This window comes from Saccopteryx bilineata, chromosome 1, assembly GCF_036850765.1.
Source record: "Saccopteryx bilineata isolate mSacBil1 chromosome 1, mSacBil1_pri_phased_curated, whole genome shotgun sequence".
Classification (NCBI taxonomy): Eukaryota; Metazoa; Chordata; class Mammalia; order Chiroptera; family Emballonuridae; genus Saccopteryx; species Saccopteryx bilineata.
This window is the reverse complement of record NC_089490.1, coordinates 155,343,717-155,356,676: the sequence shown is the minus strand read 5'-3', so window position 1 is coordinate 155,356,676 and position 12,960 is coordinate 155,343,717. Positions and strand designations below refer to the sequence as shown.

At 49.1% G+C, this 12,960-nt stretch overlaps 1 protein-coding gene across 1 annotated transcript; it reads left to right on the top strand.

The window, feature by feature from the left end:
• The first annotated feature begins 5,386 nt into the window (after window positions 1-5,386).
• On the top strand, window positions 5,387-12,849 carry S1PR4 (sphingosine-1-phosphate receptor 4). Its single transcript, XM_066253377.1, has 2 exons — window positions 5,387-7,032; window positions 12,746-12,849. The coding sequence occupies exon 1, from the start codon at window positions 5,451-5,453 to the stop codon at window positions 6,606-6,608; it is 1,158 nt and encodes a 385-aa protein (XP_066109474.1). The 5' UTR covers window positions 5,387-5,450; the 3' UTR covers window positions 6,609-7,032; window positions 12,746-12,849.
• The last annotated feature ends 111 nt before the right edge of the window (window positions 12,850-12,960 follow it).

Here is a 12,960-nt window from a genome sequence, read left to right as displayed (position 1 = left end):
TGCTTTTGGATGATGCTGTAACCAAATGAGCTAACAGGCCAGGGCTCAATATTGTTTGTTTGTTTGTTTTTTTAAATCAAGTGAGACACAGGGAGGTGGAGAGAGAGACTCCTGCATATGCCCCAACTGAGATCCACCTGACAACCCCCGTCTGGGGCTAATGTTCTGCCCATCTGGGGCCGCTGCTCCATTGCTCAGCAACTGAGCTATTCTAGTGCCAGAGGTGAAGCCATGGAACCATCCTCAGTGCCTGGGGTCAACTTGCTCATTCGAGCTATGGCTGTGAGAGAAGAAGAGATAGAGAGAGAGGAGGGAGGGAGAAGGGTAGAGAAGCAGATGTTCACTTCCTCTGTGTGCCCTGACTCGGAATTGAACCTGGGACTTTTACACGCCAGGCTGATGCTCTACCACTGAGCCAACTGGCCAGGGCCTCAATATTGTCTTTACCTACAACTTTTCCCCCATTCTAGTATCCAATCAGGGACCACTCACTGCATTTAGTTTCATGTGTCTTGGGTCTCCTTTCATCCAAGACAGCCTTTGTTTTCCATAACCTTTCATGACCTTGACTCTTTCAAAGAGTATGTGCCAGTTATTCTGTGGGATGTCCTCAGTGTGGATTTGTCTAATGCATCCACATGATCTGATGCAGGTTGTATACTTTGGTGGGAATATCACAGAAGTGATGTGTCCTCCTCAGTGTGTCCTATCAGGAGGCCAGCCATATTTATTTATTGTATATAATTTCGGTGATGTTAACTTGGGTCTCTTGGTTAAGGTGACATTCACCAGGCTTCCAGAGTAAGGTATTTTTCTCTTGTAATTAATATGTACTCTGTAGAAAGCTACTTTGAGACTATGTAAGTATCTTGCTCCCCAACAAAATTCCATCGAATAATTTCAGCGTTTATTGTTGATTCTTGCCTGGATCAATTAATACTATGGTGGTTATAAAGAGTGATTTTTCTAATTGGTTTTCTTTTTTTGTATTTTTCTGAAGTTGAAAACGGGGAGGCAGTCAGACAGACTCCTACATGCGCCCGACTGGGATCCATCCAGCATGCCCACCAGGGGGTGATGCTCTGCCCACCTGGGACATTGCTCTATTGCAACCAGGGCCATTCTAGCACCTGAGGCAGAGGCCATGGAGCCATCCTCAGCACCTGGGTGAACTTTGCTCCAATGGAGCCTCGGCTGCGGGAGGGGAAGAGAGAGACAGAGAGGAAGGAGAGGGGGAGGGGTGGAGAAGCAGACGGGCGCTTTTCCTGTGTGCCCTGGCCGGGAATCAAACCTGGGACTCCTGCACGCCTGGCCGACGCTCTACCACTGAGCCAACCGGCCAGGGCCTGATTTTTCTAATTGTTATTGGGTGGATGCCTATGAGTGGAATTGCTGGATCATTTGGAAGGATTCTTTTTTTCTAATTTTTTTGATTGTGGTAAAATACACACAATATAACATCGATCATTTTAACCATTGTAAGTGTACATTTCAGGAGCATTAAGCACATTCAGGTTGTTGTGCAACCATCCATCTTCATAACTTTTCATCTTGTAAAACTGAAACTGTCCCCATTAAACACTAACTTCCCACCCCCTGTCCCCCACCATCTACTTCCTCTCTCTCTGATTTTAAGGTCATTCATTGCTGGTGCTCACACAGTTTCAATTTGGCCAGCAGCAGCCCCTCAGGCTCCGGCATCTCTGTGACAGGTCGCCGTCCGCCTTGCAGCACTTTCTCACTTTCTGACACACCTACATGTTCCAGGCTCATCTTGCACTCTCCCTGCTTCACTCTTTTTTTTTTTTTTTTTGAAGGGGATGATATTCAGAAGCCAAGATCTGCGTGTTTGATGCTCTCATTGCTATTGGGAAGTTTCAGTGGATAGGATCAGGAAACAGGTTTTTGTTTATATTTCTTTTCGTTGTTCTTTTCGTCATATCCTGACTGAGGATCAAACACACAACTCTGGTGCACTGGGACAATGTTCCAACCACTTGAGCTACCTGACAGCCAGATTTTTGTTTATTTTATTTTAATTTTTTATTTTTAGTGAGAGGAGAGGCAGAGAGACATAGACTCCTGCATGCACCCAGAGGGTTCCACCCACAAGCCCACTAGGGGGCGATGATCTGCATATCTGGGGCCCTTGCTCAGTTGCTCAGCAACCGAGCCTTTTTTTTTTTTTTTTTTGTATTTTTCTGAAGCTGGAAACGGGGAGAGACAGTCAAACAGACTCCCGCATGCGCCCGACCGGGATCCACCCGGCACGCCCACCAGGGGCGATGCTCTGCCCACTAGGGGTCGATGCTCTGCCCCTCCGGGGTGTCACTCTGCTGTGACCAGAGCCACTCTAGCACCTGGGGCAGAGACCGAGGAGCCATCCCCAGCGCCCGGGCCATCTTTGCTCCAATGGAGCCTTGGCTGCGGGAGGGGAAGAGAGAGACAGAGAGGAAGGAGGGGTGGAGAAGCAAATGGGCGCTTCTCCTATGTGCCCTGGCCGGGAATCGAACCCGGGTCCCCCACATGCCAGTCCGACGCTCTACCGCTGAGCCAACCGGCCAGGGCCCATTTTTATTTTTAGTACCTGAGGTGGAGGCCACCGAACCATCCTCAGCGGTGGAGGCCAACTTGTTTGAACCAATTGAGCCATGGCTATGGGAGGTGGGGGAGGGAGGGAGAGAGACAGAAGGGGGAGGGGGGAGGGGTGGAGAAGCAGATAGTTGCTTCTTTTGAATGCCCTGACTGGGAATCAAACCCAGGACATCCACATGCCGGGCTGACGCTCTACCAACTAACCAGGGCCCAGAATTTTGTTTAAATCACAAGTCCACACTGACACTTTCACTCCTATTCTGTTCCTATGGGATTTGCTCTGCATTCTCCTATTCCATATTTACAGTGAAAATCTGACTCTTAATATCAATACATTTGCTACTATGCTCAGTCTCAAAATGCACATGATAGTTTCAGAATTACTCTCCCCATGCCACTCCTGCAAACAAATCTCCTCAACAAAGTGCAAAATCTCATTGCAGTTCCTCTTGTCTTTAGAGTAAGTACTGTATCCAAAGTCACATGGGCTGGTTCTTTTCTATTTTTGTGTGGTTATATTTTCATTTGAAATGCAATTACATTAATTTCTTTTCTATTTCATCTGAAAGCTCTTTTTCTCCATCCTTGTTGATTTAATTTTATTAATCTTTGACTATAGGAAGCATTAACTAAGTTCAAAACTATGCAAAGAGCCTGACCAGGCACTGGCGCAGTGGATAGAGCATCAAACTGGGATGCCGAGGACCCAGGTTTGAGACCCCGAGGTTGCCAGTTTGAGCAAGGGCTCATCTGCTTTGAGCAAAAAGCTCACCAGCTTGGACCCGAGGTCGCTGGCTTGAAAGGGGTTGGTCTGCTGAAGGCTCATGGTTAAGGCACATATGAGAAAGCAATCAATGAACAACTAAGGTGTCACAATGAAAAATTGATGCTTCTCATCTCTCTCTGTTCCTGTCTGTCCCTATCTATCTGACTCTCTCTGTGTCTCTGTAAAAAAAAAAAGAGAGAGTTAAAAAAAAAACTATGCAAAGAGGGACATTCAGAGGATGTCAATCCTTCTTTTCAATTTTTTTTTTAAGATTTTTATTTATTGATTTTAGAGAGGGGAAAGAGAGAGAAGGGGGGAGGAAAAGGAAGCATAAACTTATAGTAGTTGTTTCTAATATGTGCTTTGACTGGGTAAGCCTGGGGTTTCAAACCCAAAGTCTCAGCATCTCAGGTCGACACTTTACCCACTGCGCCACCACAGGTCAGGCCTTATTTTAAATTTCAATCCCACCCACCACCACCACCACCACCACCACCACCACACCACACCACACCACTACCCCTGCCTCTGTAGGTAACCTCCTTTTGGTTTCTGGTTTATCTTTCCTGTGTTTGTTTTGCAAAAACAAGCAGATATGTGCATATTTTATCCCCTTTCTTTACTCCACCAAAGTTACTATATGACCTAAGCTCTTTTGTACTTTTTCCCCCCCTTAACATGACCTGGAAATCACTCCACTCTAGAGGCAGCATAATTTATCAGCCTCTCTCCTGTGTGCAGACATTGAAGGTGCTAATATTTTTCATTTACAAACAACAATAATGACCTTTTGTGTGTGAACTTGTATATTGTTAGAGCTATGTCTTCAGGGAAGATTCTAAAGGGGGCTTGTTTTTCAGAAGCACAGAGGTAATTGTGAGATTAAGTAAAATATGATGCGTGTATGGCCTTTCTCCCAGTCAGCAAGTGGTTCACGGGAGAGATCACTGTTGGACAGCTCTGCCTCATCAGTCACACTGCTCCCCACTAGCGTTGTCCTTTAGTCCTGAATTTGCTCTCCGGGCCAGGGGTCAGGACGTCAGCTGGGGTTGGGGTTTAGTTGAGGTTAGGGCTCAACTAGAGCTGGGACTCAGCTTGGGATAAGGGCTCAGTCCAGGGCTAGGTCTCCTCCAGGGCCATGTGTCAGGGTCATGATCAGTTTATGATCACAGTCTCAGCCCGGGATCTGGGCTCAGCCTGGGATTAGAGCTCTGTATAAGGTCCACATTTAGCCTGGAACCAGAACTCAATCCAGGATACAGGTGTAGCCTCAGAACATGCAATGTGTCTCTCTGTTAATGTGCCCGGGTCAGGTGGGCCCTTGTGAGCCCAGCACGGAGAACCAACTGTCTCGCTGCACAGGGTAGCACCTGGGAAAGACTTGACTGCGTTTCCACCCCCACCCCCAGCCCCCAGCCTCAAACCCCAGCCGCCTGCACAGCTGCCTGCATGGCCCCTCCTCCCAAACCGCCCCTTCAGATCCGTGTTTGCTTGGTCACCTCCAGTGACAAGATGCTACCACCTCCTCAAGCAGCGCCTTAATCTGAGCTTCCTTATAACGGTCCTGCTCCCACAACTGCGTAGTGAACAAAGGGAGGAGCGCTGGTCAGAGGCCGCAGTTGCTTGGCTGCCCTCCCCTATCTCCTGCCCACTCTGCCTCTCATGGGCACACCTGTTCCTCTTGTGGTGTTTTGCAGAGGGAAGATGGCACAGTTGGAGTAGTTGGGAAGACAGGGATGGAATAGCTGGGTTCTGGAGGGAGTCACCTAGCCAAGAGGGGTGGCAAGTGTTTTTGGAGGGACACATTTTCCCTCCCTTTGGGGCCCCCACCCCCTGGACTTTCGAGGAATAGAAAGAGACAGAGGTGGAGGGTGTCTCACAGCAGAGGCCTCTGCAGCGCCCTCCTGGGGCCCCGGGTGGGAGCGGACCGTTGGGATGCCCCTCCCCGCCTGGGCCTCACCCCTACCCAGGGGTACCTCAAACATAACAGGAAATTTCAAATAACAGGAAACCAAGACCAAGCAAGGCAGCGGCTCCACCCTGCCTGGGCCCAGCCAGCCTGGTCCTCAGTCTGCCCTGGGGGACTGCCATGAATACCACAGGGTCCTCAGTGGAGGCCCCTGATGCCTGTCAGCAGCTGGTGGACAGTGGGAGCAGCCGGCTCATTATTCTGCACTACAACCACTCAGGCCGGCTGGTGGGGCGGGCCGAGCCTGAGGACAGGGGCCTCGGGGTCCTGCAGGGGCTCTTCGTGGCTGTGAGCTGCCTGGTGGTGCTGGAGAACTTTCTGGTGCTGGTGGCCATCGTGACTCGCATGCGGTCCCGGCGTTGGGTCTACTACTGCCTGGTCAACATCACACTGAGTGACCTGCTCACTGGCTTGGCCTACCTGGTCAACGTCCTGCTGTCCGGGGCCCGCACCTTCTCCCTGGCACCAGCCTCCTGGTTCTTGCGGGAGGGCATACTCTTCATGGCCCTGGCTGCATCCACCTTCAGCCTGCTTTTTACTGCTGCTGAGCGCTTTGCTACCATGGTGCGGCCCGTGGCTGAGAGTGGGGACACGAAGAAGGGCCGCGTCCTGGGCTTTATTGGGCTGTGCTGGCTGCTGGCTGCCCTATTGGGCCTGCTGCCCCTGCTGGGCTGGAACTGCATGTGCTCTTTCCAGAGATGTTCCAGCCTGCTCCCGCTCTACTCCAAAGCCTACATCCTCTTCTGCGTGGTCATCTTTGCCCTTATCCTGGCCACCATCACAGTGCTCTATGGGGCCATCTTCCGGGTGGTGCGGGCCAACGGGCAGATGGCCTCGCGCCCCCCATTCCGCCGCAAGGCCCGCCGACTGCTCAATACCGTGCTCATGATCCTGGTGGCTTTCGTGGTCTGCTGGGGTCCACTCTTCGGTCTGCTGCTGGCTGACATCTTTGGCTCCAACATCTGGGCGCAGGAGTACCTGAGGGGTATGGACTGGATCCTGGCACTGGCCGTGCTGAACTCAGCTCTCAACCCGCTCATCTACTCCTTCCGCAGCCGGGAAGTGTGCCGGGCTGTGCTGGGCTTCCTCTGCTGCGGATGTCTCAAGCTGGGCCTGCGAGGGCCTGGAGACTGCCTGGCACGGGCCGCAGAGGCCCACTCAGGAGTCTCCACCACTGACAGCTCTCTGAGGCCCAGGGACAGCTTTCGGGGATCTCGGTCGTTCAGCTTTCGGATGCGGGAGCCCTTGACTAGCATCTCCAGCGTGAGAAGTGTTTGAGCCACTGTGTGTCAACTGCTGGGTACCTGCCCATGCAAACCCTCCTTTCGGCCCGGAGGAGGCCCAGGAAGGGTGGGCCAGGGGCCTGGGAACATGCAGGGAGGCAGCAGTCAGGCCCAGACGGAGAGTATGGAACCGGGCAATTAGCCACCAGGTGTCTCAAGGTGCTGTGGTCCTCCCTGCAGCTCCCAGGTCTGCTGATGCCACGTGGATGCTTCATGGTCTCCTCAGAGAAGGAGGGGTTCGCTCATTGGAACAGAGAGTACCTTGGAATGGGGATAAATGGAGTTACTATGTATGCCCCAGTTCCTGTCTGTGTGATTCTGGGGAAGTCCCGGCTCCTCTCTGGGCTTCAGTGGAGCTCCCAGGCAACGAGGAGCAGGCTGTAGGCTTGATGCCCTGGCAACATGGAAGCTCAATGATGGTATGAGATGTCTCAGCCTCCCTCTTATTTACAGTTTTGCATAGGGATGATGGCACAGGGGCTGTGCGTCTCCTGGGATTCTAAAGGAGGCATGTCTGTGACCAGGGAAGGTCTTTGGGCCTGTGTGCTTGATCGGGGGAGTGGTTGTGAGGGCAGGTGGTGTGTGGATGTCTGTGTGTGTGTGTGTGAGGAAGAGAGAGAGGGGGGTGGGGTGGGGGCAGAATGAGTTGTGCCGGTGAGCACATGATGTGCCTCTGCATGTGCATAGACATTTCTGTGTGTGACAGGCCTTTTGTCTGAGGTGTGTATGTGTGTGTGTGTGTGTGCGCGCGTGCACGTGCACATGCATACCTGTGTGTGACCGGGCCACTCTGCTGAAAGTATTTGAGCATTATGAGGCTATCAGGGTGGGGAGCAGGGACAGTTGACATCGCCCCTACTTGCTCACTTCCCCTTTCCTGCCCCAACTCTCATCTTGGTCCCCTAGCAGCCTCCTTCCTCCACCTCCGGGCTCGAGTCTGGGGTCCAGCAGAGGGGCAGCTGTCTGGTTCTCCTGGCCTCAAGAAACTTGCCTACTCTCTAGAGTTATCTTTAGTACTAACAGCATACATAGCCCTTCTCCATCTGTAAAATGGGCTGATAACACACAGAACCCACAGAATAAAATTGTAGTTACATGCTCAGTGCTTGCCACAGTGAGTGGCATTCATGTGTCCCATAAAACGTCTGGCAATGGTTAAAGGTTCTACGCCAGTGCCTACCAGTACAGGAGTCCCATGTGGCTATTGAGCACTCAATAAATTTAAATAGCCCGTGGGCCTGACCAGGCGGTGGCGCAGTGGATAGAGCGTTAGACTGGGACACAGAAGACCCAGGTTCAAGACCCCGAGGTCGCCAGTTTGAGCGCGGGCTCATCTGGTTTGAGCAAGGATCACCAGTTTGAGCCCAAGGTCACTGGCTCAAGCAAGGGGTTACTCACTCTGCTTTCGCCCCCGGGTCAAGGCACATATGAGAAAGCAATCAATTAACAACTAAAGTGCCACAACAAAGAATTGATGCTTCTCATCTCTCTCCCTTCCTGTCTGTCTGTCCCTATCTGTCCCTCTCTCAGACTCTCTCTGTCTCTGTCACAAAAAAAAATGTTATTAATAAATAAATTAGATAACCATGTAAATTGCCTAACACAGTATCTGGCAAAATAGTTTAAAAAAGAAAAAAAATAACCCATGGGACTTGTGGCAGCCATATTGGAGAGCACAGGTGCACACCCTCAATACGTGGCCACCTTTGGGTGGTAGAATGTTCTCTTTCTCCGACCTCCCAGGACCAAGCAATGCCTATGGTACTTCCTGTCTCTGTCTTGCCAAGTTCTTGGGACAGCCCCCTAATTCTGTTTTCCCTCTGCACAATGAGGGTGTGTATGTGGTGACTTGAAACCATTTATTGAACTGTTCAGTATAGCAGCCATTAGCCACATGTGGCTATTTATCATGAACTAAAATGAAATGAAAATTAAAAATTCAGTTTCTTGGGTTATTGGTTGGCTGGAGCTGCTCTATCAAAGTACCATAGATGAGAGGGCTTAAACAGCAGACATGTATTTATTCTCTCCCAGTTCTGGAGGCTGAAAGTCTGAGATCAAGATGTCAGCCAGGGCCCTGGCCAGGTGACTCAATGGATAAAGCATCATCCTGGAGCACTGTGGTTGTGAGTCAGGGCACATACAAGAAGCAACCAATGAGTGCATAACTAAATGGAACAACTAAGTGGAACAATGAGTTGATGCTTCTCTCTCTGTGTCTCCTCCTCCCTTCCTCTCTCTCTCTCTCTCTTTCTCAAATCAATGGAAAAATTTAATATGCCAGCAGGGTTGTTTCTTTCTGAGGCCATGAAGAAGAAAGAATCTGTTCCTAGATTGTGCTGTTTGCTAGCAATCTTTGGTGTCCATAGACACATCACCCTCATCTCTGCCTTCATGTTCACAAGGCATTCTCCCAGTGTGTGTGTGTGTGTGTGTGTGTGTGTGTGTGTGTGTGTGTCTGTGTCCTAATTTTCCCATTCCTCCCATCTTTTTTTTTATAAGGATACTAATAATATTGGATTAGGACCAGCCTACTTGTGTATGATCTCACATTAGTTGATTATATTTACGATGATCTTATTTTTGAAATAAAGCCACATTAGAAGATCCTGGGCGTTAGGAATCCAACATATAAATTCAACCCAGAGCAGTCAAGCTACTACATTTACATTACTCAATAGAGATGTGGCTCATGGCAACTGTTTTGGACACTGTAGAAGCAGAATGTTTTCATCATCATGAGAAGTTCTATTGGACATGGCTGGAAAGAGTTCCTGGAATGTATTTGGGTGCACAATAAGCTGAATAATTCTTATATTTTCCTGACGCCTGTTCTGGATGTGTTTATCTGGGATGAGAGTAGGCAGGGTGGGGACTTGGTAGACTTTGGGATGACTGGAGCTTGGGCCGCCATCAAAGCTCTCAGCCTGCATTCTAAGCCTACGTTGAGCTGGCTTAGTTGCACCGTCTACCTTGCCCACCCTTTGGGTTTCAGCTTTAGCATCATCTCCCCCAGGAAGTCTACCCTGATTTCTCCCTCCCACCTTGGCTTCTTCTCAATTCCCACAGCTGCTTGTGAGTGCCTTTATAGCTTCGATCATCTGGTCATAGATCCATCTCCTCCCCTCAACTGCGAGTTCTGTGTTGATGGAGATTGTGGTAGTGACTGGGTCACCACTGTGTCCCCAGCACCTGGAACAGGGTCCAGCATATGAAAGGTACTCAGGGACCCAGAGCTTTGGAAGCACTGGACTCAGAAGCATACCTTCTGCTGACTCTCAGGAATCTTTTCCCCTCCTCCTTCCCTACCTCACCCTCCTCCCTGACAGTGGCAGAATTGTCTCCAAGAATCCTTGTCTTCTGCCTGTTAGATGTCTCAGGTATCTATAACCCATTACCATTCCCCAGCTCTGCCGAACACCATGAGCCTCAGCTTCTTCATCTGTCAAATAAGGATACCGATAGCCATTGCCCTCCTGGGATGTTGACAGCACAAGCCATAAAAAGGCCCTCAAACTATTATGTGTATGCTTTAAAATGAATAATAATAACAACAATGCCTTATAAGTCACTTGGTGCCTGGTGTTCTGTAATCATCTTTGTATTAACTTATCTAATCCTCACAAAACTTCTCCATTAGCTTGATTTTACAGATGGAGAAACTGAGGCCCAGAGAGGCTGGGTAACTTATTCAAGGTCATACTGCTGGGAAGCAGCAGAGCTGAGATTCAAACCCAGGCAGGTGCCTTCTTGATCCCTGCATGTTACTGCTTCTTGAATGAATGAATGGATGAATGAATGATTGAATAAATAACAATTCCTTTCCTCCTTGCAAAACTCAGAAAAAATGTTCCATTTCATTCTTTGGGATGCCCATGGTTTCATTTCCACAGAGCAGGATTAGTTGACCCTCCACATTTTAGACAGAAAATCCAAGGCTCAGGAGAGTAGGCAGCATGGGCAACTCTAGGGTCCAAGTCTCATTGTCTGAGCCATGTTCAGGTCCCTGTCTTGGCTTATCTCTGGGTGAGTGTGTATATGTATCTTGTGTGTTCACAGCCTGGCCTGGGAGAATGGGGGGTGAATGGAAGAAGCAAGTAATAAATGTTTGGTGAAGAAGGGCATGTGGGCTAGAATGACTTCTTGTCTCTTTTCCTCCCTGCCAGGGCACTCCTGACTCCTTGGGCCTAGGACCTCCCTGAAGAGGCCTGGGGAATGACTGGAGGCAGGGGAAGAAGAAGAATGGCTAGGAAGGGTGGGCTGGTGTGTTGGAGCTTTCACTACTCATTCGTCCATTCACTCACTCATTCATTCACTTAACACTGTTTGTTAGGCTCTATTCTGGGCACTGAGGTTCCAGCAAGTAACAATCTTGTTTCTGCCCTCATAAAGGTCTCACTCTGGTGGGGGTGATAAACATGGAGCTAAGAAATGCTCAACAGCATTTTAGTAAGGAGCTAACCATAAAAGTGGGGGAGAGTTTCCTGCAAGCAGAGCAGATGCAACAGTCCTGGGGCTGCGCAAGTGGGTGCATTCTCATAATACCAACACTATGAGAACTTAATATGTGCCTTCCTCTTTCTGAGTCAGTTTGTGTGGATTATCTTTTTTTTTTTTTTAAATTTTTTACAGAGACAGAAAGAGAGTCAGAGAAAGGGACAGATAGGGACATACAGACAGTAAGGGAAGATGAAAAGCATCAATTCTTCGTTGTGGCACCTTAGATGTTCACTGATTGCTTTCTCATATGTGCTTTGACCTGGGGGCTACAGCACAGCCAGTAACCCCTTGCTCAAGCCAGCAACCTTAGGCTCAAGCCAGTGACGTTTGGGCTCAAGCTAGCAACCATGGGATCACGTCTATGATCCCACACTCAAGCCAGCGACCCCCTGCTCAAGCTGGTGAGCCCGTGTTCAAGCCAGATGAGCCTGTGCTCAAGCCAGTGACCTCAGGGTTTCAAACCTGGGTCCTACACGTCCCAGTCCAATGTTCTATCCACTGCGCTACCACCTGGTCAGGCTCTTGTGGATTAAAAAAAAATTTTTTTTTTACAGAGACAGAGAAAGAGAGTCAGAGTGAGGGATAGACAGGGACAGACAGACAGGAACAGAGAGATGAGAAGCATCAATCATTAGTTTTTCATTGCACATTGCAACACCTTAGTTGTTCATCGATTGCTTTCTCCTATGTGCCCTGACCACAGGCCTTCAGCAGACCGAGTAACCCCTTGCTTGAACCAGCGACCTTGGGTCCAAGCTGGTGAGCTTTTGCTCAAACCAGATGAGCCTGCGCTCAAGCTGGCGACCTCGGGATCTCGAACCTGGGTCCTCAGCATCCCAGTCTGATGCTCTATCCACTGTGCCACCGCCTGGTCAGGCTCTTGTGGATTATCTGATTGATTCTTACATACCTCTGGGGAACAGGAGAGTGTTTTATTAATTGATTGGCAGCTGAGGAAACTGAAGGTCAGAGAGGTGAAGTGACTTGACCAAGGTTACACTGTTGGGAAGTGGAAGAGCTGGGACTTGAAACCAGTGCTGTTAATCAGCACAGATGCCACCATATTGGAGCCTGGGATATCAACTCATTGTGGCCCAGGGCTGTTGTACATTCACCTTGTGACCTCAGTCTTCCTATCTGTACAAGGGGGTGTGAGTTACTCATGCTTCTCAAGATTCCTGGCCCTGAGACAGGGGGTTCTTAGGGTGGCCAGATTAGGAAATAAAAATTTGGGATACCCAGTTAAATTTTAATTTCTGATGAATAACGAATATTTTTTTTTACTATGGATATGACCCCAAAATGAATAAGCATAAATAAGTACTATATATATGCCACCAACGCCTGAACGAACTCCAGGCTCCAGACTACAAGTCCCATAATCTATTGCGTCATTACCTTTAGGAACCCTCTATAATGATTTCTTCATTCATTCATCTCAAAATTGTATGTCCCATCCACTGTGTGTCAAGCTTTGTATTAGGTCCCGGGGATACAACAATTCACAAGGCAGACCAAAGTCTCTGCCCTTAAGGAGTTTAATATCTACATTCCTCGTAAGTTTTAAACGACTTTCTCAGTTTTCTATCAGGAAGACTACAGCTCCCATTATGCCCTGTGTTTGCTTAATAGGACTACAATTCCCGGGAAAACAAGCGCACCAAGCGGGCTCCTCCCTTCATTCCCAACTTTTTGCCCGGTTGCAAGGTAAAGTCCTATATCCGCAGTCGCTTCCCCCTCCTCCTTAACAATATAGGGTTTTAGTAAGTTACACTGCAAATAGTTATATTTTAAGTCTCCATACTTTCTAACTTGGCGTTTAAGTGAAACTCTAGCAGCTTAAGCCA